The sequence below is a fragment of the Populus alba genome, chromosome 6 (genome assembly GCF_005239225.2).
Source record: "Populus alba chromosome 6, ASM523922v2, whole genome shotgun sequence".
Lineage (NCBI taxonomy): Eukaryota > Viridiplantae > Streptophyta > Magnoliopsida > Malpighiales > Salicaceae > Populus > Populus alba.
In genome coordinates, this window is record NC_133289.1 from 1,573,748 (window position 1) to 1,596,947 (window position 23,200).

At 31.6% G+C, this 23,200-nt stretch overlaps 3 protein-coding genes across 3 annotated transcripts; 2 read left to right on the forward strand and 1 right to left on the reverse strand.

Annotated features, from left to right (window-relative positions):
- The first annotated feature begins 252 nt into the window (after positions 1-252).
- On the forward strand, positions 253-1,070 carry LOC118052888 (uncharacterized). The gene has a single exon (XM_035063975.2). The coding sequence runs from the start codon at positions 380-382 to the stop codon at positions 974-976; it is 597 nt and encodes a 198-aa protein (XP_034919866.1). The 5' UTR covers positions 253-379; the 3' UTR covers positions 977-1,070.
- An 87-nt stretch (positions 1,071-1,157) lies between these two features.
- LOC118052889 (TPD1 protein homolog 1) lies at positions 1,158-10,752 on the reverse strand. Its single transcript, XM_035063976.2, has 4 exons — positions 9,925-10,752; positions 3,188-3,312; positions 2,461-2,568; positions 1,158-1,595 (listed from the first exon to the last, which is right to left on the reverse strand). The coding sequence occupies exons 2-4, from the start codon at positions 3,291-3,293 to the stop codon at positions 1,261-1,263; spliced, it is 549 nt and encodes a 182-aa protein (XP_034919867.1). The 5' UTR covers positions 3,294-3,312; positions 9,925-10,752; the 3' UTR covers positions 1,158-1,260.
- Positions 10,753-13,164: 2,412 nt separating this feature from the next.
- On the forward strand, positions 13,165-13,497 carry LOC118052890 (uncharacterized). Its single transcript, XM_035063977.2, has one exon. It carries the CDS (start codon positions 13,165-13,167, stop codon positions 13,495-13,497), a length of 333 nt encoding a protein of 110 aa, XP_034919868.1.
- The last annotated feature ends 9,703 nt before the right edge of the window (positions 13,498-23,200 follow it).

A 23,200-nucleotide genomic window follows, 5' to 3' on the forward strand; every position in this document is an offset into this window, starting at 1 on the left:
CCTCAAAAGCAACATTTTATGTTTCGTGAAGAAAGGCTTAGACATTATAACACTGTTTCCAATCCACAATTCCATGATTCTGAGATAACAGTGAAAACCGAACGACTTTTATTTTTATTTTTAGAACAAATTAATGGCATGATAGTCCCTTTCTTTAATTGACAAATACATGATAGGTGCTCCAGGTGTGTAAAAATGTTAGCATCCACACTGAATTTGGACCCCTACATTCTAGCCATAAGAGATTGCAGTGGATAAGGTGCGTTCATAAATAAATACAGCCACACACTGGAATTCCAATGCTGAATTACTGTAGAGCTCTGAAGTCTTCCATGGCTGCATAGCAGTACGGTCTAAAGTTCAAGAAAAAATCAGGAAAATGAAGACCATGAGATCCAAATTTCACCTCCTGGGATGCACCAATCTCACCCACCCAACCTCAAATTCTCCCGCTTTCATTCCAATCAGAGCCAAACCCCATCTTCAGCATCCCACGTATCCATCGGTAATACTTGCGAAAACAGCTGCAGGTACATCAAGAAAAACTTTAGCATGTCCTACGAGAAATTATGCTGCAAGAAAGCGCATAGACAAGTCAGCAGTATTGCTTGAATTCACACCTATAAAACAGGAGCTCCCAAAAAATGAGCATTCAAGGTTTCTTGTTCTGGGAGCTGTGTCTGTAGGAATTGTGTGGTTTCTAATGGCCATGGATGATCAGAAGGCATTGGCTTTAGGTCCTGAAGGGCCTCTAATGGAAGAGTTCTGGGAGAATGTGAGAAGGTATGCACTTTATGCATTAACTGTAAGCACAGGTGCTCTTTACACAATCTTCGAACCTATAGGGGAATTGCTCAAGAACCCCATTACTGCAGTGCTCATTCTTCTTATCTTTGGGGGCAGTTTCTATGTTCTTTCTCAAGTGCTTTCTGTCATGCTTGGTGTCTCTGAATTTAATTATGATTATTCATACTAGATTGACAGGTTTTCCTTTCTGTTGAATTGTACGAAGATGAGAAAATCTTTCTGACTTCAAGAGATTTTTCATATTTATTGCAGTGTTCACCTTATCTTTTGGTCAAAAACCTCATCTTCTGATGCAAACACATTTTTATCCACTATCCTCCATCAAAGATTATAGCATTTTATCGTATTGTTTCTTTCATGACACAATCAGACACAATAATTATATTGAAAAGAAGGCTAATACCACACAGTAAAGCAAAATAAAGTAACATATTCCACACTCCACCCATTGATTTAACAGCAGGCAACAGAAGAGACGGATAAGGGGTACAGAAAACTGTTAGCATACTGGAAGGAGAGGGTCTCTCCAGGGCCAAGAGGTTCTCCATCATTAACAAGGCAATCGTCGTAGTAAATTCGTCGAAACACACTAGGATTTATCAGTCTGGCTGAGCTGAACCATCCACAACTGACATGAATGTTTGATATGCTACAACCGGAGACACAAACATTCAGTATTTGAACCGTGTATGATGGAATGCCATTTGGAAGAGGAGCTGTTGAGCCTTGAACTATATCAATGCCATCCTTTGAACAAGCTGTGCCTATGCGGTTCGCACTCCCAGCATCTGTTTAAGATCACAAATTGCAAGAGATTTGTCACTTGAGTTTTGTTTAGTTCGTCAAGATGTTATTGCTTAGCAAGAAATTTAACCGTGAAGGCTCTGGAATGATGCTGGGCTTCGATGAAAGAGCCTGCCCTGTCTAAAGACGCCATTTGTTTGAGGATTTAAGAGGCCTCAAGCCTAAGCCTAGTTGGGGGCTTGAAAACCATTGGTTCCTTTTTCTCTCTTCTTGAACAGAGGAAATTCAACAATTTAAATGCCTCGACTTGTTAGATTTTCAAATAAGTCAAGGTAACTTAGCCCTAGATTTTAAACTATTTCATTGTAATTAAAGGGCACAGTAGCCCCTTACCCAAAAAAAAACGAAAAGGGAAGAAAAGGAAGGTAGGCATGGGAATTGAAACACACTTTTGTTTTCACAAGAGAAAACGGAAATCTCTAACACTCCATCGTAAAAAAGAATGAAAGAAATGGGAAAAAAAGGGAAAATCTCCTATGATTATTAAACCTTACGCGACTCAGCGGGCTGAAAAAATTTAATTTGAACTGGTTTGACATCAACCTGACCAATCTTGAGTGTTTTTACAGATTGACACATGACCTGGATGATATAGTCAAACTTAACCATATCAAAACCATTGATTTTTTTTTTAAATTGAATTTACGTCGTTTTGATTGACAGTTGAGTCATGCTTTCATGACTCTTGTAAATGTATTGAGCCAGATTTATACTTTTATCACAAATGTGCTCAGAATATCCCACCAAAAAAATGATGAATGGTCTAACTCTTTGGATTAGAACAGAACAGCAATAAAAAAATGTAGGGTACAAAATTAGGATTGGGATATAGAGGAGGAGACATTTTACCAGGTATCTGCAGTAGCTTCCTGGCAAAATTGGTGTTGTTTTCCTTGTAGAAGACTGGTTTTCTAGAGCCAATTTCACTATCAGCTTGCAAATGAAATAACTCAGTCACTGCATTGTCATGAAAATGTTACACAATTCAAATCAAATCTATATATATATAACAAAAAGTGAAAATTAATTTCACTAAAACATTAAGATATTAAGGGTGGTAATGAATTAAAAATGTTATTCTTTTTGCCCCTTCATCGATCTCTTTAATTTTGACCTTTTACAAGACAATGGAAGTGGAACAACAAAAGACTAGCAATGCTTCTTCAATCTCAGCTGTTAAACCCGGTCTAAAAACAAACTCATAAAAAGATATGAGTTATTGCATTATTACGTTAACCTAAATTAATTATTTAATTTTCTTTTTTCTTTTTTTAAAAAAACAAAAAATCTCTTTGCGTTTACATGAATAAAAGACTTGCAAGGCTGCTTGCATGCATGATACTATGGTAGATATCTTCTGTAGACTAAAAAGGAAGAAGCATTCCGGCTATAATGAAGTAATTGTGCGAATGAAACTACCTGCATGCCCAGAAGTTTCATGATCCCTTTTCCCAATTGTTTTCTGACATAACATGCACGAGCTCTAAATTCTTTTAGGCTTAGCGTCACTATTTGACAAATATGTGTAAATGTATATATAGACATGGAAGAGGGAAAAGAAGCTGGTATATATTACCAGAGAACACAGCAAGCAAAGAACTAATAATGGCAGCCACTGAGAGTATGCAAGATCTTCCTGGCCTGATCAGATCACCACCTCTCATTTTGAGCTCTCCTCCCATATATGCTGAGACCAGGAGCCTGCATATTCATATATATAAAATTAATTGAAAGTCCATAGAAGAAATCTATATGGGGATTTAGATATACGTAGTATATGCTTGAACTATGTAAGATCAGGAGAAGAAATTAAGGTCCTGCATGGATAAGTAACATCACCCTTAAGGAAAAGATCAAGATCGATTTGTTAGCTTAAGAACATTGACAAAATGGAGTGTTGAGTTGGGTTCAGGATCAACGTTTTGGTACTAAATAAAACAAGAAATTAATATGTGAGAGAGCTAGCTAGCTAGCATAGAGCAAGCAGTGAGTTTATGATGTGTCTGAGCCTGGGGAACACACAGCACTACTCATTTACAGCCATGGTAGAGTGGGGTGGAAAGGAAGTGAATCTAAGGGAGCTGAACCAAATTTATAACACGCAAGTATTTACACAGAGTCCAAAATCAATCCGAAGATACCTCACTAGCTGCATAAAAACAATGGCTTTCTACTCGAATCATGCATTAAAAAAGATTTGTTTATATTTCATTATATTATATATATGAACGTGAATCCAGTCCTTACGCGGTGTAATTGATTAGAGAGACCTTGAGTTACCAGAGCCAATGTTTAGCACAAAATTTCTTAGAATGTCTCCGATAACTAAACTCTTAATCGTCTGTATAAAATTGGGAAAAGCAGGGGACTTCAATTGGCTACTTAATTGATGAAAAGAAAACTTATTGCTCTGTACAAACTTGAAATGTATTTTTTTAAGGTAATCCTTTGTACAATAACATATATTAAAGCTAGTCATGTGGGTTAACCTGATCCAAGTTGAAAAAAAAAAAAAGATTAACCCACACTTTTCTAATCCAAGTTGAAAAAAAAAAAAAAATAAGAGAATGAATGATTTGGTGAACCCACTCAAAACTCAAGTTGATCATCGAGTCAATAAATCTAGGTAAAATCTAATAAAAAAAATCATTTTAAACCTTTTTAATTTTTTTTTAAAATTAATCATTTCACCTAATTCTAATTTTATTTCAAATTTATTGTCTGATGAGGTTTTATATTAGATTATTTTTAGAAATGGATTATATTAAACTTCACAAAAAAGGTTTAGTGACGAGGAGCCAAAATGGAAATCATGTAACTAAAGTTGAATAATGATGAGAAGGGTGCAATTATGCTAGAAACGATGTTAATGAAACTTAGGAGGAAATTAAGGGCACATCAAATGATGCTCCACTCGCCCCATGCACTCTATTTCTTTTTAGGCTTCACCTTTCCATAATTACATATCAATTAGTAAATTTTAGACTTCGATGGCTTCTAATTGTCCATCCAAATTCGAATTTTTACCTTCCATGAATTAATCAAAAAAAAATTAATTATGCTTTGGAGCTGATTATGCAATGTTGTCTAGCTAGCTATCCCTTAACCATTGGTGTTAAGAAAACCATTCGGATTTATTTTTTTAATTCTAAGAGATGTAATTTAAATGATCAAGTTTTGAGTTTGTTTCTCAGAGATCACTAGTTCGAGTTTTACAAACCTCAGGGTCATTAGAGATTTATATAATCATTGACTTCAAGGATATCATAGAATTAGTCGAAATATGTCTAAACTAACACATACATTCACATTAATCTAATTTTTAAGATATACATGAACAATTACATTAGTATAGTGAGATCTATTGTTGAATTTATAATCGAATTATTGTTAAATACTTTTTAAAAGTTTTTTCTTGCTATTTTATCATTTTTCTAAAACATTAAGAGTTTTGACAACGAAAACATTTGGGGAGTCTATAATAACATAATTAGCCATTTGTTACTCAATTTGGCTTTGTTCGGTGAGCCAATTCAATAAACAGTTGATTTTATATTTTATTTTGAATTGAATTAGAAATTAAATTGATCAAATTCAATTATTTACCACCCGATCAACCCGTAAAATGCTAGAACAATGGAATTAGCATAATATGGATTCAAGTTAGACCACTGGATTGAATTGAAAAATGTTTGCAGGTAAAGTCAACGTGACACGAATGCAGTTTGCAGTGGAGGAGAGGGGTAAAGTTTTAGTATTTTACAGAAATTATTGCTGAATTAGGCAATAGCTAGGGTTATTAATTTAGAGTAGTCAGTAATTAATACTGGACAGAAGCTTTGCAGCGGTAATCTAAAGAAGCAGAGGTATAATTAAGGAATAAATGAAAGGAGGGAAAGACATTTATAGAATTGAGAAAGACACAAGTCATACACAGAGATCCATTGAAAAGCAAGAAATGGTGGCTTTTCAAGAGCGGCGTTATTTATTATTGACTTCTGTCTGTCCACCCCCTCTGGTGGCGCCACCCCTGCTCCACCACCCATCACAACTTTATCAGTTTATCTCTCTCTGCCTCGTTAACAACAACAAACAAGGATTTGTTTGCAGATATTCAGTGGTAAGAAAAATGAGAGCGCCATGTATATCCCATTCTATCTGTTACAAAATAATATAAAATTATTTTTAAAAATTTTGTGTTGATTACATTATATAATATGGATGTAGTTGTATTTCATGTTTAATTGTTTCAGTTGGGATTGAGTTGTGACTGAAAAACTAGCAAATTGTGGTTGTTTTGGGAGAGACTTGGGGGTTTACGTATATGTTTTTTTATTGTGTCGCAAATAATGCTTGCAGCTTGTGAAACTATGCCAGATTTTTAAATAATTTTTGGCTTGTGCTAATTTTTTTTTGTGTAAGGTTCCAAAAAAACTTTTGAATTTTTAGGTTGGATTATTGATTTTTACATGATAATAGAACCATTTATGTTCAGATAACACTGGTTTAAATTTCATTATTTTTTTTAATTAACTGTGTTTAGATATTATGGTAATTTTTGTGATTATATTTTTTTAAAAGTAGGTTTTTAAAAATATTTTTCAGTTATAATTTACAAAGTAAGTTTTAAAAAGATATGTGTTTAGTTAAAACTTTTATATAAGATGGATTCTTACATGTAAAATAAATAAAAATTTTGTGAATGAAAATCAAGTTATATTAGCTTCTACAAACCAAGATTTGAAATGTAATTATATGCGAGGAACAATGCAAAACATAAACTATTTGACTAACTAAACAATTTTTTTATGTGGCTGGATAAAAGAACAGAAATTATCACAATACCGAACGGTCTTTAATAAAATAAAGTATAAGATAATGATCAACTTGAAAAAATTTTAAATCCAAACAACTTTTGAAACTTATCTAACATCCTAACTGATGATGTTTTAAAATTTAAGGTGCTTAAAAGCAAGGCTCATGTGGATGGATAAATTGATTAATCACGTGGTTCTTGCAATTTGCTACACTCTCCTTAACTAAAATGTGTGTAGCTTAATGTTAAAGGTCATGTACTTGTAAAATGTCCTTTATGGTAGGTAAAAGGATTCTCATACATGTAAGTAAATATCTTTACAGTGAAAAAGAGAAAGAGAATACAATGATATTTTATAAAAAGATACTCTGAAAATATGTATGCATAAAAGTTGAGAGTGGAGAAATTATGAATCCTTTACCTAAATAGTTCATGATGTATTTAGAACCTCTAAACTTTATCATTCTACTTAAGCAAAGGAGCTAATATAGACTCATTTCATACTCATAATTTTTTTTTTTATTTGTGAGCTATATTTCACTCAGCCTATCAAAGACACCACAATCTCACACCGATCTTCCATTGAAATTATCATGCTAAAAGAAAGAGACATGGTTGGACATTAGAGACTTTTATGCACCTAACACTGTAAAGTGGATTGTAAACTGATTAATTAAATCTATTTGTTGAGAAATAATTCCTTAAAGATTCATGTAAAAATCTATGGAAATAAGGTGTTAAATCATGTTCAAGTCCATAGGTGTAGCAGACCCGGCTAGGCATTAGGTTTAGGTGAGCATGGAGTGCCTGACCATGTCCAAGATGCTAAGGCAAAAATCCTCGACCTCGACAACCACGTATAATACACACCATACCTAACTTCATAGATTTGGTAGGGCATGCTAAACCTAGGAGGGCCTGGCAACGCGGGCTAGATCCAAAACCAATGAGTCGGGCACTAGCAGGAGTTGACAATTCTAAAGAAAATAGGTGTGGCGTGCGCTAGACTCATTATACGTCTAGCATGCACAATACATGTTATATGCTTGGGCTTGATAGTGTGCTAGGCCTGCGCGCTGCAATGAGGAAGCTTCTGGGTCCACTATGCTCTACCCGGTTTTTTTTCCTGAAAAATATGCTCCTTCCCTAGCCTTTTAAGTTCAATGGATTTTCTTTACATATTTACGTTTAGTTGATGCACAAATCAATGTACAAAAACTTCATATTGTCGAATAAAAAAAATTTATCAGTACATCATATCCACTCAAACTCTAAATGATCAAAATATATGGAGAAGGCAACCTTCTAAGCTAATCTAACAAATAGCTAATTAAATCTAATCTGTGCACTTAATTTTGTTAGCCACTTTCTAGTATGTTGCTTATTTTTCTTTATCAATTGATTAATTTTCAGGGAAAAAAACAATAATAAATAGTAAAAAAAAACTTGATTATATATTTTGTGTTTGATAGAAACACCCTCTAAGCTCGGAACCAGGTAGACTGGCAACATTTAGGGCATTTGCACACACTACACACCTCGAGGTTCATTCTTGGCAGGGATAAGGTTGGACCGTAGGGCCAGTCATGTTCCTAGATTTTAATCTTGAAGTGCGTGGCCATTAAGCTTCTAGTTTCCTATCCTTGCATGAGTGATGAGTGTGTCTGCTTTAAACTAAATCTTTTTAGCTAATTTATAAAACGCATCTCTCATCATTTTAGTGGCCTATTAAAAATAATAATAAAAAAAACTGGTAGAGGTCCATTCCAAAATTCTGAATGGGATTAATCTCACATTATCAATGCTTTAAATAAAAATCTTTTTTTTTTTTATAGTAATTATGGTATTTTGGAACCATTTTTATATAGTATTGAAATCCAGTTAAAAATCACTTAGATACGTGCATTGGGAATTCCACAATTGCGCTTTAGAGACTGCTCAGCCCACATTCCAGTATTTGCAATAATTCTAACTTTTTACCCGGCAAAATCAACCATATTGATTTTTGTTTTTATCGTAGTTTTAAAGATAAACATACATTTTATTCTATTTTTACATACTAAAACAAAATTCACTTTCATTTTTTTTTTTTTTAAGAAACAAATCTAAATCCCCTTTCACAAGTTTTAAATATATTCTTTGAATCCAATCCGATGATTGACCTGGCTCAAGGTCCAAGTCACAGGTTCTGACTAGATCACTGAGTTTTGACAGAATTATTAAGTTATCTCGGATTAACCCTTAATTTTTTTTATAAAACAAAATGATATTTTTATTAAAAATAAAATAAATAGTTAACAAGTTATATCCAAGTTCTTGATCGAGTCTTACAAGGTCATCATGTCAGCCTCGGTTTTTAGCCGGTCACCTGGGCTTTTGCTTTTCTTTATTTTTGTTAAATCCATCCTAGTTTTAACCCTAGATCAACTAGATTTCGAGTTAACCCATTAGATTAGGCTGAATTTTAAAACTATTATTTTAAATTGAAAACCCATACTTTGAGTACATTCATTTAATGATGACTATCTTAAAATCCAACTTGAAATGTAAAACAAATTTGAAGTAATATCTAACGATTTGAGAAAGGAGAGAAAAAAATAAACAAAGAAAGAAACTTTAAAGGTACACCGAATCTTCGATTATGACATCATTAGAAAGATATCAACAAAATAAATTCAATGACTGTCGCACCCGACATCGCGGCGGCCCATAAAATAATTCTCTAATTATTTATGGAAAAAGAACAGATTTCTGGCATCCGGTTCTTTTAGGGGAAAAAGGTCTTGTTTGAGGAGTCGCCACCTAGTATTATGGTCACTAGGAACCCTAACTGGTCAACAGAGATTCTATGGCTCGGGATTGGTTACGTAAAAGGGAAGATATTATCACCCCTTAAATGTTCTGCCTAAGGCAAACTGCATTGCTGGTTTTGTCTTAAATTGCTAAATATTTATTAATTTATGCTATGATGATTTGTTTATAATATTCCTGACTCTGGCGCCAGTGAATATTCGAGCTCGAATAATTCCAACTCTGGCGTTGGTAAAAATTCGTAGCTACGACATAAATTAGATCAATATATTTTTTATTCCCTAATCTAGCACTAGAGAATAAATAAAAATAAATTTATTTTTACGCATGCACACATTTTTTATTTTTCTAGCTAAATAAAATAAAACATAACGAATAAAAATAATATAAATTTAAACCGGTATTTTTATTCCTGACTCTAGCGTCAGTGAATAAACCAATAAATTTATATTATTTTTATTCATGCATATACATTTTTTTTTATTTTTTTCTACTCTTTTTTTTTTTTTTTGTATTATTATTTTTTGGGCTGGGCCCAGCCAGCCCATGTGGGGGCTGGGCTGGACCCAGCCAGTGGCCCGGCTGGGCTCAGCAGCACGCGTGTTGCTGCACTGTGCAAGTGAATTAAAATTCACTTGCACAGTGTAAAAGACATTTGAAATACTACAGAAGAAGAAATCGCTTACCTGGTCTACTGGAATCGATGGAGACGATGGCGAAGCTCTGGCTGGTCGACACTGCCTGGGAGCAGAATGAAGGCGATGGCGCTGTGCTGGACGAACGACGCTGCCTCCTCTTGCTCTGCTTTTTCCTTTCCTTTCTTTATTTCTGTGTTCACCGATTGCTTTCGTGTTCCAGTAGCTTTTGAGATGATGAAGATGCTGGCTGGATTTATTTTGACTGATTTCTGGGTTGTTCCTTTTATGTGCAGGAACGAAGACAATAGCAAGGCTAATTCATGTCCCTGTGTTGCTGAGGCCTTTTCTGATTTTTGCTTGAGTCCTTGTTCCCGTTTTTGTTTCCCTGTTTATGCTGGGTTTTTCCTTTGTTATTTGCTCTCTCCTGGGTATTTTTTTTTCACGGCTTGCCCTCTTCCCCAGTTTTGTGATTCCTCCTTTGGTTTTTCAGCAGTTTTTTTTCCGATCTCTCCCTGGTTTTTTCGTGTCTGGGTTTAGCTTCTCCCTGGGTCTTTTCCCCCCTAACTCTCCAACCAGCCCCTGCTCTTTGGTGCAGCTCGGTTTATATAGAACTTGGTGGGTTGGTAACGGATGGTAGGCTGAGAATCGGCCACCATTAAGGCGCTCATAACTGAGGCCAACGGACGACGATTACTGTTGCAACGTTTCTTTCTCCATTACTGCAGCAACAGTCATTGGCTTAAAGGAGAAGATGAACAGTTGACAGTGTCTTTAAAATGACGCCGTTTGGAGATAAAAACCGGCCGTTTTACATTTTGACCCATGCAGTTTTAAAAGTTTTGTAATTAAGCCCCTGTTTTAAACTGTAATTACCCCCTGTATTTGCGCGCCTTTTTCAATGTGATCCTTGGATTTTAATTTCGCAATTTGGACCCCAAACATTAATATTTCTTCAATTAAGTCCCTGATTTCATTAATTTAATTAAATCCAAGTCCAATTAGGTATCAAAACTTATCAATTCTCCAATTAAACCCTTAATTGGATTAATTAAATCAATTCCAAGCTTAATTAAGTCTCAAAACTTATCAATTCTCCAATTAAATCCTTGATTGGATGAATTAAATTAATTCCAAGCTTAATTAAGTCTCAAAACTTATTAATTTTCCAATTAAACCCTTGATTGGATGAACTAAATTAATTCCAAGCTTAATTAAGTCTAAAAATTTATCAATTCTTCAATTAAATCCTTGATTGGATGAATTAAATCCAAACTTAATTAGATTAATTCCAAAGTTTAATAAAACCCCAAAACTTCCATTCATATTGCCCTTAACCCAAAATTTAATTCATTCTTTATTTATTTCATCATCATCATTATTTTTTTTCATCACTTTTTTTCATCCTTTTCCATAAATAAAATAATAATAATAAAAATAAAAATGGTCAAAAATTGGGTTATAACAATGACAACAAAAAAGATCACTAACGATGACCCCAGTGTGCCATTATTATTATTTTTTTTTGTCATTGGGTTTATCTCCTTAAGATATTTTTAATGATATTGATTATGTCATAGTTCAGAGTTTTAATATGTCTATAAGGTTTTTTTCTTTATTTCTTTCTTCCTCTCTTTTCTCTCCTCAATGTAATTTGTGAAGCTCATTTCATATATTGTTTTCTTACAGTATAATGTTTCTAAATGGTGCAAGTTTGAATGTTGTGTTTTTTCAATCATAATATATACAAATAGTATTATTTTATCTATTTTTTAAAATTATATTATTTATCAATATTTTTTTAAAAATACTAATTTGATAAAAAAAACAAATCATTAGATATTACTTCAAATTTGTTTTACATTTCAAGTTGGATTTTAAGATAGTCATCATTGACATAATCAATATCATTAAAAATATCTTAAGGAGATAAACCCAATGACAAAAAAAATAAAAATAATGGCACACTAGGGTCATCATTAGTGATCTCTTTTGGTGTCATTGAATTTATTTTTTTGATATCTTTCTAATGATGTCATAATCGGAGATTCGGTGTACCTCTAAAGTTTCTTTCTTTGTTTAATTTTTTTCTCTCTTTTCTTTTTATTATAATTTATGCTGTTCCATTTCATAAATTTTTTAAAATATTATGTTTCTGAATAACAATAAATTTGAATATTGTGTTTTTCAATTATAATATGTATAAACTATGTTATTTCATCAATTGTTTTTAAATTATATTATTTAACCAATATTGTTTTTTAAAAAACATGTAGCTAACCAAAAATATCCCGTATCTAAGCACCTAAACAATGCAATACATTGAAACTTGTAGAATGGTTTACAATAAATAAGCTTTCGCGTAAATCACTGAGTCCAAAACACCATGAATTTCAGGACCCGCAGCTGTATTGCTGACTTAGGTTTTTGTCCTCTTATATTTGTATCCATACTTAATTAATTGTTGACACCAACAGCATCTCCAGGGAAGGTGCTTTTACGAAGAGTATAACACCATTATGAATAATATAAATAAATATGATTTTTTTATTATTTATGTATTTTTATAATAAAAAGTCATTTAAAAAGTAAATTGTATTGGAGAGAGAGATAGTTGCTTTATTTTATTTTAATGAGTTTGATATTTTTTATGTGGCTTTATTTAATTGATTTATTTTTTATTGGCCTTATTTATTTTGATATTCTATTTAGCATTATCTTTGAAGCATGTAAAACAATAGTAAAAAAATCAAAATAATATATTTTTTTATTTTTATTTTTAACTTTACATGTAGGAAACTTTGGAGTTGCTCTAAACGCATCGTAATTTTTGAGTAACTAAGCGCCTAGCAAGGCCCGTAAATGGCTCAATAAATAAATAAATAGATATCATGAGTCACACTCCAATTGATTAGGCATGGGGTAGGTCTTGGAAAACTTGCATGTAAAGCTACACAGCATTATTGATCATGACATCAAACACCTTAAAATATCATCGACACGCAACTCAAATATAGGTGTAAGAAAAACAGACACATAACTTCAGCAAGAAAACTAATGGCCTACGTTGGCATACCAAATCACCATCAAACAATAACTCAAGAACAATCGTATGGGATTCTTAATTTTCTAAATTTCGCCGAATGCATTTATTAGGGCAAAATCTTGTCCTTTCTTATGCCTAACCCTTGTATAAATAGACATGGTACATCCTTCCACACCTTGCTTTAAAAATCCAAGAAAATATTTCTCTCCTAAGAGAGAGAGAGAAGGAGAGAGGAAGGGAGATCGATGGCGGCTTTGAGATGGCTTGTTCACTCAGCATGTCATGTCTTCGGGTACCCTAACGAAGACAATAACATGCAGTCACGTAACAAGGTTGTAGGGTGCCCTAATGAGCATGCAGATGGAGTCATGATCAAGAGTTCAAGGCTGGAAATGAATCCTTGCACAGGATTCCAAATGCCTCTTCATTACCCTCGTTACACAAAGGCTGACTATGAGAAGATGGAGGAGTGGAAGGTGGACATGTTGCTTAGAGAATACGGGATAAGTTTCAAGGGCAGTCTTGAAGAGAAGAGGGCATATGCGATGGGTGCATTCTTGTGGCCTGATCAATACTAAATATATATATATTTGCTATATATATATATATATATATATTGCTATATATTATGATCTTGATCTAATTTCTTGATTATAATATACCGTCCTACAAGTACTCTTGAGGCACATATATCTGAAGGGAAAGATTTTGGATCAAATCAAACCTTGGATCGTAAGGAGAGCAGAAGATTATTTTTCTCTTCTCTTTTCGATGCTCGAGTATGTAAAATCACTTAATTTAGCTAGAAAAATGGCTCTATGTTTATGAATAAATATCATATGCTTTGCTTTCTTTCGTTTTTTTTTTCCTCTGTTTTTTTTTGCAATAACTTCTACTTATTGCAAGTAAAACATATATAATAATCAATCAATCCCTGGGAATGTTTAATTAGATTTATAACCAATCACAAATTTAGAATTTTGATTTTTTTTTATGGGAATTCATGACTAAATTTGCAGTCACAAATTTGTGAAAAAAATTCATTTCGCCAGGTTAGCGAAATAAAAAAGAAGATTAGAGAAAACAAGAATTAATCGAGTGATTAGAGGTAAAGTGCCAGACATAAAATAAAAAGAAGCCATAAATTCTCATACAACAAAACAAGAATTAATCGTTTCGGAAGGCTAGTGATTTTGCTGGATCGCACTTATTCGAGTGTTGATTAGAGAAATATTGACAAACAAGATACATGCAATCAGCAACATGATTAATTGATAATTAACTAACTCAAGCTGGCCATTACTAAAAACAAAGGTGGCTTAGTTAAACCTACATAAGTAAACAATTGATCATGAAAGCTAAGCTGTAAACGATGTTCTATTTTTCTATATATTTTTTTTAAAAATTTATTGTAATGTAAATGGCTTGTTTCACTTTGTCCGTATTGTTATTTTTCTGTGCATAATGAATCTAGTAGCCTATGTAAAGGGCCTGATCATATATATATATATATATATATATATATATATATATATATAGTCTAGTGGATTAACCTAGAACTTGATTAGTTTGGAGTCTAGATCAGCCTAGATTAAAAATAAAATTTAAAAGTAAAAGGCTAATTGAGTTGATCAAAAATCTAAATTAATTAATTGATTGTTTTTTTTTTAAAAAAAAAACCAATGGTTGAAACAATAATTAATTTAATTTTTCAAAAAAACTTAAGAATGACTTTAGTTGATTTTTTTTTTCATGACCTGAATCTTGACTTGAGTTAACTTTAAATTGGGTTTTACATCTACAATATAATCTATGCAGGCACAAAAAATAATCCACCACGAGATCACCGTACCTTTTTATTTTTTTCCTTTTTCTTTGAAAGTATATATGTTCTTGCTTTTCGTAACATTTGATTCTTGCAAAAGTACTTTTTGGGATTTTAGTTCCTATAACTTGAACAATATTTTAGTTTCCAAAAGGTTCGACGAACCCCGTTTTCAATTACATTTATTTTAGTTTTTACGAGTTTTTTTGGGATATATTTATCATGAGTATATAAGTTTCATGGAACAAAATAACATAGAAAATGAAAAAAAAAGAAAAAAAAAAAGGAGCTCTCCATCAATATTCATTTACTATTGAATGCTTGGAGCCATGTTGAAACTTTCTAAAATTACAAGGTTAAATAATATTGAAAAATTGAAATCTACAGGAATCGAAGTGGAACTTTGATGAATCTATAATTTACCCCACTTTTTCTTTCAAAAGGGAAAGTTGACTCCCTTAGCTTTTCTTTTCTTCTCTTCTCTTCTTCCCCTAAATGTTTAGAAAGTGTCCGCGTTGTGTACTCTTCCCATATATATCAACAAGCCTTTTTTTAGCAACTCAAGCATGTGGTTTGCTTGGTATAAATAGAGATTTAAGGCCATCGCAAGTACCTATATATCATACCACGACACCGACACTAACGCCATTTTTGAACTTTTAGCGCAGCTCCATCCTTGAGTTTTAAACTCTATTTATGAGTTAATTAATGCAATATACATATAATTAAATTATCAAATATTATCATTCTCTTTTCACCTTGCATTTGGTCTTCATTATTACTAGGGTAAACTCTTACAAAAGGTAAAATTATAAACGATAGAGCCTCTCATTCAGAAAGGTAAAAGAAGAGTGAAGAACTTCTGCATCTAGCTAGCAGAATGACGCTCCAATATTCCTCAAATTATTTGCAGCATATAGTAAATTTATTTCGTCTGCAACAGAAGACAATGTAAGCAAGCACTTAGATGCTGCCCACCCCACAACCTCATTGTTTTGTTATGTTGCGATGCAACAATTCTCTCCTGCGGGGCTACTGCAGCACACTTTCCCGCAGCTCATGTACGGCACCCTTCCGACAAAGAAGCAGCAGCGACAACCTTAAAAATTTCATGAATTTACATGGCTCACATCAGTGCAACAGGTTTAAGACAAACAGAATCAAATGATCCATGAAGCATGATAAATTTAGTTTACCTTGAGGGTAGTCCACTTGCTCGGATGCGAGCAGACGAGCACCTGCTGTTGCATTTGCACACATGGTAATGGATGCAACCACCAGGAACCATGTCAGAGCAACCAACAGAGTTTCTTTTCTCATCATCTTTTTAATTTGCATTTGCCTTTACAACAATATGCATATATATGGAAGGGTACATTCAAGCCTTTTCTGCAAGGTCCTATTTATACTGCAAGCTGTTTGCATTGCCATGGATTATAATATGAGCGACGGGGTGATTTTGCATGTGCTCCCGTACCGGCATCTTTGATCTATTTTCGTAGCATGAACCATAATTAATATATTGTGCTTATATAAGATGCTTGTACTATTTATTGACCTGGTTAATTTGAACGTTGAAACCATTTCCAGTTTCCAAGACTAACTATCTGCGTTTGCTTACAGTAGCTACATACTTTGTGTCTTGATCAGCGAAGCGATTGGGGCAAGCTGGAAATAAAAATAAAAATATCAACATGATCCAACTTGGTAGTGATCATTTTGAAATACTGTGTTTCCTCGAAACTTCATTTTCTATAGCCTCAAGAACCCATGGAGTTAATTTACAGTGGATGAATACCTACGTCCATCTACATTCATCAAGAGGGAAAACGATAACTTAATTGGAAAATAAATTAGTAATTATTCCTAGAGCAAAATCTGTGTGATATCTTAACTTGGCAGGTTTGGATCGCATGCATTCCCAACAATGTAAAGCTACAATAGTAAACGTTTTTCCAGAGATATGTTTACAAAAATCAAATGCGACTGATCTCCACGTTGGAGCAGTTTTTCACCGAGGTCATCGTTCCCGGATTTGCAATGAACAGTCAGAGCAACATTCTTGTCTGTGGCATTGGTGACAGTAATATATATAAAAGATTAATTACTATATAAAAAATTAAACTAATTAAATAACTTAAAAAATAAAAGAGAAGGTGTTAATTTAAAAATAAATTAATTAAAAAAATACAAAGAAAAAGGGAGATCAGCAGGCCTGGTTTTTTCTTTCAAATAAAAGTTGTTATTTTTTAACATAAAGGACAACATGTTGTCCATGTAGATACACCACGTGTCACTCGTTGGTATATTCTTGGATCCCTTTTATTGATTGAAAAATTAGGGTTTGAATTTTGAGACACCAAGAACCTATGTTTCAACTCGTTTTTATCTAAAAGACTTTGGAAACATTCTATAAAAATCAATAAATCTATTTTTAATCCTAAAACATCCTAAAGTCATTTTAAAAATTCAAAATTTGACCAAATTGAAAAACTTTATGAGTCTCAATCTACTTTTACTAGTATAATTAAAGAGAAAAACCAACTTCATCAAACTTTTCTATGAAGACAAGCTAATTGATATGAAGATTTAATTTTTTTTATGAACAAAATGTGGTCAACCAAAACACTTTTTCTCTCATATTCTCTTTTTAAAGATTTTTTTTTCTCTTTCCTCAACATTTAATGACTGAATTGTAACAAAAATAAAGTTTATAATCAAAATGTAAAAATCTAAAACGACGAAGAAGCAAATTTAAAAGAAATAAAAACTTCAAGATTCAAGATAGGATTTGTGTAGGCTTAGCAACCATGTTCGATAAATAATCCAAATTTTGCACAGTAATTTGGCAATTTTGCATATTTTAAAATAATAAATGTTAGATATATATTTCATATAATAAAAAAAGAGAGGAAAACATCATTATATTTATATCTATATGTGTGTGTATGTAAGGATCAACTTCGATAATCTTATATGCACCTTAACTCTTTAAACGAGACTTTCAAATAAAATTTATTTTGAGTTATGCTACTAATTTTTTTTTTTTTTTAATAGAGGTTTACTATAAATGTATCATATACAAATCCAATTTTTCTAACTAAAATCTAGTAAGGAAAATATGAAGTTAAATTACAATAATCTATTTAGGGTACAATGAAATCATAAAAAACAATCTAAAAGATTAATTATTATATAGAAAAAATTAAACTAAATAATTTAAAAAATAAGAGAAAGAGTATTAATGTAAATTAAATTTTAAAAATAAATTAATTAAAAGGAAAAAAAGAAACAAAAAAAATTCTAAAACATTTCAAAATCTTTTCAATAAAAAATTTATGGTTTTCTCATGTATTTTCTACCAATTTTTTTTTTATTAATATTGACTTGTATTTTTATACTGTAAAAATACAAATTCGATATTAAAATACTTGATTTTTCTCCGAAATGTTGCAAAAAAAATATATGAAAAAACAAAAAAAAAACATTGTTTTCATGTATACGGCCAAGTATTTCAAAATATAAAAAAAAATATCTCATATCTTATTTTCATACAAAATAAAATTTTAAAAAACAGTGTTAGCTTGCATTTCGGGTTTTAATAGCCAGTTTATTAAAACCATGAGAACTAGGCCTTATATTTCAAAAATACTAAAAAACTATTTTGTTTTATTTTAGTTATATGAGATTACAAACTTATATGTAAGACGTATTCCTAATATTAAAAAAATATTTTTTTTTATTGATATTAGAACAATTATGTTTTTACCCTATAAAATAAGGATTTATTTACTGAGGATGATTTGACTTCAACTTTAGACAGTTTAAACAATCAGACAACTAGTTTAATTAGACAATTAAATAATGCAGTTTACCTTAGATAAGATATGTTAGGGGTGTTAATACATTCTCTTTACACAACTAGCCCTCATACCTAATCTTTAAGACTAGTCACGGTTTCTAATAATCAAAATACTAGGAGATGACTCTCATTTTCTCTTTCCATCGATAAAGGACAATAATTTATTTTCTTGTCTATTTCCCCACACCATATACACTTGGATTATATTAGGAAAACATTCACCGTGACGCCGCACACATATTACAATAAAAACATTAATAAACTCATTTCTAACCCTAGAAGATCCTAAAATCATTCTGAAAATTGAAAATGAAACCAAATTAAAAAAAAACATTTATGGACTTTAATTTTTTTTTTCCTAACATAATTTAAAGGTAAAACCAACTTCATTGAACTTTTCTTGTTTAAAAACAAGTCGGTTGACATCAAGATTTGATTTCTTTTGTGGACATAATGTAGCCAATTGATCAAAATACTTTCCCTCTCCTATCCCGTTTTTGAAGAATTTCTCTCTTTTTCCTCAACATTCAATTACTCGAAATAAATAATCACTAAAATTATTTATAATTCCTGCAGTATTTTTTTCTTGCTTGTTAAACGTCACACAAATCAATTTTTTATTCGACGGAGAAAATGATAATAATTAATTAACGATATCAAGAGTCATCTTTCTGTGTCAAATTCAAAGAGGAAGTGAAAAGAGATATATATACATAAACAGAGACATCCTTTACAATTTATTATCATTGGATATTACATCTTCGAAGCCGCTTTCATTTTTCTTCTCCAACTTTCATGAGAAAACCTATGCATAAACACTCATGCATTGATAGAGGTCAAAAAACACCAGATTAGACCTTAACCCTCCAGCTCTTGAAATCAAGACTAGAACCTCAACTTTTACTCGTATTTTTGGGACTGCTCATCGTTTTCTGGCTGCCCTGCAACATAATCAAGAAGCCCTTCGCCTGCCTTTTCACCATGAGAATCTGTAGCCATGTGTGTAAAAGTACCTCCAAAGACTAAGATCAACATCAAGAATACAGCTGTTGAGGCCAATAAAGGCCAGAAGTAAGCAAGAATGGTGATTAGCCTAGGAGCAGCATATAACAGTAAAGATAGAACAGCTGAAGCAGTGATTGCTATAGCAAAGTGATGTCTATATTGCAAAAGCCTTTCTGGGATATCCATATGGCCGGAAAATTTACTGAGAAAATTGCTCAGGGCCGGAAAGAGAGGCGGAGAGTGGGAGGAAGCAAGGAGAGAATGGTTTTGTCCTTGTTTTGATACAAGTGCAAATTAATTGAAATAATGATCTTCAACACTCATGCATTCATACATTGATAGAGAATAATTGTCAAAGAGAGATTCCTTTTCTTTCACAAATAATCCTCCTCTCTGTAGCCTTAAAGTTTTTCTCTCGTTTTCGTACATCTCTAATTACTGAAATAACCTCATCACCAGACAAGTTTTAACTAAATTATCTGCCAAAAATGTTTTCAGATTTCAAAAGGCATTTTACTTTTTTTAGCTAAAAAACATTGTTAGTATTTGATTGTCATGTTAATTACTACAAGCTTTCAAGCAGCTGACCATTATATTCTTTTATATAGAGATATAATCACAGATAAAGTTTTATAAATTAATTTGAAATTCAATCCATCAAGGTGTTAGACCGATCAAGATTAAAAATAAATAATAAAAATAAAATTTTAATTGACCCGGTAAAAATTTGATTATCAACTCATTAATTTTTTTATTTAAATGATGTTATTTTTATTTTTTAAAAAATTAAAATTAATTTAAGACTCGATACTTATTTTAGATTATATTTTAAGACTATAACTATAAATAAAATGTAAATCTAATATATAATCTTATAAATAATGTATATTTAATAAATAAAACTCTTTTATTTATTGTACGCAATACCCATTCAATGATTGATATGTTTTTTGATAAATCAATCTTATAAGATTATCATATAAGATTAGTATTAATTAGATATACAGAAATTAAAAATATCATTATCCCCTGAGGTAATAGACAGTAGTGGGCAGTTAAAATTTTGGAAATTTATATATTAACGGGTTGAAAAAATTTACTTCATTTCATATGAAAAGCTAAACAGTAAATAGTTGGTGTGCCAAGGGCAAAGGGGCATATTGGTCATTACCACCAAAACCAACAGAATGTTTTGGTATATGTTCTTTGTCCGCTTCTTGAATTGGTCGGCTACTTTATGACTTTTTTCAAGAAAAAAAGATTAGTGTACAGAGCAATTTTTATTTTTTCCCTCCCATTTGCTCATGGGTTTCAAGAAAAGATTAGCTAGCCAGAGATCAGATCTGGTCCGGACTTTGATATTTTCAGTTTTTTTTTAAAATATTAAAATAATTAAAATAATATCATTTTAATTATTATTTTTAAATTGAGGGTTAGTTTTGTTTTTTCTTCTTTTATTTTTTTATCCAAATTATTCTGGATTTTTTATTACTCAGCTCTTAAATCAATTTATCAAACCAATTCAAGTTTTTAAAACTATACTATATAGTCATTTTAGTTTAAATTTATATTTTTTATGTAATGCCAGATTATGAAAAGGATAACCTTGTGGACTGGATTTCCTAGCAACCTTTCAATATTAGGTTCTACCCTTTAAATCATCACTTAATGAAGCTTTCAAGCATTTGCCTACTATTTAAGAATGAAAATATTCCATCTAAAACCTTATTAATATTTTTTAGTATTTTTAAATACTTTTAATATGCTAATATCAAAATTAAATTTTAAAAAATAAAAAATATTATTTCAATATATTTTTAAATAAAAAATATTTTAAAAATTAATCACCATTACAATCAAAAATACCAGTCGGACACGAAATCTAAACATCATTTTACATTGAGCTTTCCCCCGTGAAGCACCTAAGTTGAGCCCATTATTGTGCTTTTTTTTGGTCATCATTTGAACTGAGAAAAAAAAAAAAAGAAAAAAAAAGTAAACTACCATTGCTTCCTTCCTCTAGCAGCTTGGACCTTCTTCTTAGAGCCTGTTGAAGTAATGTCTAATGAAACTGCCCACTTCACTAATACAGAGAGGCTTGCATCTACCATAGCCTCTCCACCATTTGTGGCCTGGAGAGCTCAAATCTAGCAGCCTCTAGCCCAATATGATCTCCACCTTTTATACATTCAGAAAAGAAAAGAAAGAACACAACTTTCTATTTCATGGGTCCAAGCAAAACAATCAATGCACAGCGTGCAAGCTGGATGAGAAGTTTTCGGAAGTTTTCGTTTGTAAGTTTTATGATGATTATTTTTTAAAATATTTTTATTTAAAAATATATTAAAATAATATTTTTATTTTTTAAAATTATTTTTAATATTAATATCAAAATAATTTGAAAACACTAAAAACATATTAATTTAAAGTAAAAAATAATAATTTTGTTTTAAAAACATTTTTAAAATATAAAAACAAACATAACCTTAAGTTATAATTACTAAACACATCTCCATATGTATATGTATATGTATAATAAAATAATGCTAGTAAGGAATTCAATTAAGTTATAATTAATTAACAATGGAGAACCCATCATCATTAAGTCAATGAAAAACTCAATTGAAAGTTTTGGTTGTATGTTGGATTTGGTCATGGCCATAGTTATTAATTAAACCCGACCCGGGGGTTGACCCAGTCAAGAAGCCGGGTCTCGGGTTTCATGGGTCAACCCGGTCAACTCGGGTCAACCCGGATTAACCCGAAAAAAATTAAAAAAAAATTAAAGTTTTAATATTTCATATGAAAAAATCCATGTAAATATAGATTATACATATTATAAATAATAAAGTTTAAAATAATATTTTAAAACTTTTTTTTATCCCAACATTAAAAATATATTATGTTAAGCTTTTAAGTTGAAGTATTTAACTAAAAAAGTTTTTTATCCTACATTGAAAAAACATAATTTTTTTCTTTGGGAACATAAAGTATATATACTAATGGGTTTCAAATCCCACATTGAAAAAACATAACTTTTTTCATGGGAACATAGAGTATATATATGAAAGGGCTTCAAATCCCACATTGAAAATATACTATATTATACCCTTAAGTTGAAGTATTTAAACCAAAAGGTTTTTTATCCCACATTGAAAAAACATGATTTTTTTCCTTGGGAACATAGAGTATATATACTAATGGGTTTCAAATCCCATATTGAAAAAATATAATTTTTTTCATGTAAACATAGAGTATATATATGAAAGGGCTTCAAACCCCACATTAAAAAGATACTATGTTATTATTTTAAGTTGAAATATTTAAACTAAATTTTTTTTTATCCTACATTAAAAAAATAAACAAACAAACCCGGGTCTCGTCCGGGTTCGTCCGGGTTCGCCCGGGTCAGGGTTTGGCCGGGTTGTTGCCACAGCCGGTTTTTTATTAAACCCGGATCAGTCCAGGTTTAATAACAGTGGTCATGGCCTTTTTTATCTTTTTAGGGCTAGCTTGGTAGTGGTGAGGTGATGATGGTGGTGGTGGATTCTTTCCCTCGTCGTCTAATAAAAAAAATGAAATGGAAACA

What these genes read in the sequence shown, in the direction of transcription:
- LOC118052888 (XM_035063975.2), top strand. Translation starts at nt 380, where the DNA reads ATGAAGACCATGAGATCCAAATTTCACCTCCTGGGATGCACCAATCTC.
- LOC118052889 (XM_035063976.2), bottom strand. Translation starts at nt 3,293, where the DNA reads ATGGGAGGAGAGCTCAAAATGAGAGGTGGTGATCTGATCAGGCCAGGA. An exon ending in TTTGCTTGCTGTGTTCTCTG is followed by an intron (nt 2,569 to 3,187) that starts GTAATATATACC and finishes ATGACAATGCAG; the next exon opens with TGACTGAGTTATTTCATTTG. An exon ending in GAAGCTACTGCAGATACCTG is followed by an intron (nt 1,596 to 2,460) that starts GTAAAATGTCTC and finishes GATCTTAAACAG; the next exon opens with ATGCTGGGAGTGCGAACCGC.
- LOC118052890 (XM_035063977.2), top strand. Translation starts at nt 13,165, where the DNA reads ATGGCGGCTTTGAGATGGCTTGTTCACTCAGCATGTCATGTCTTCGGG.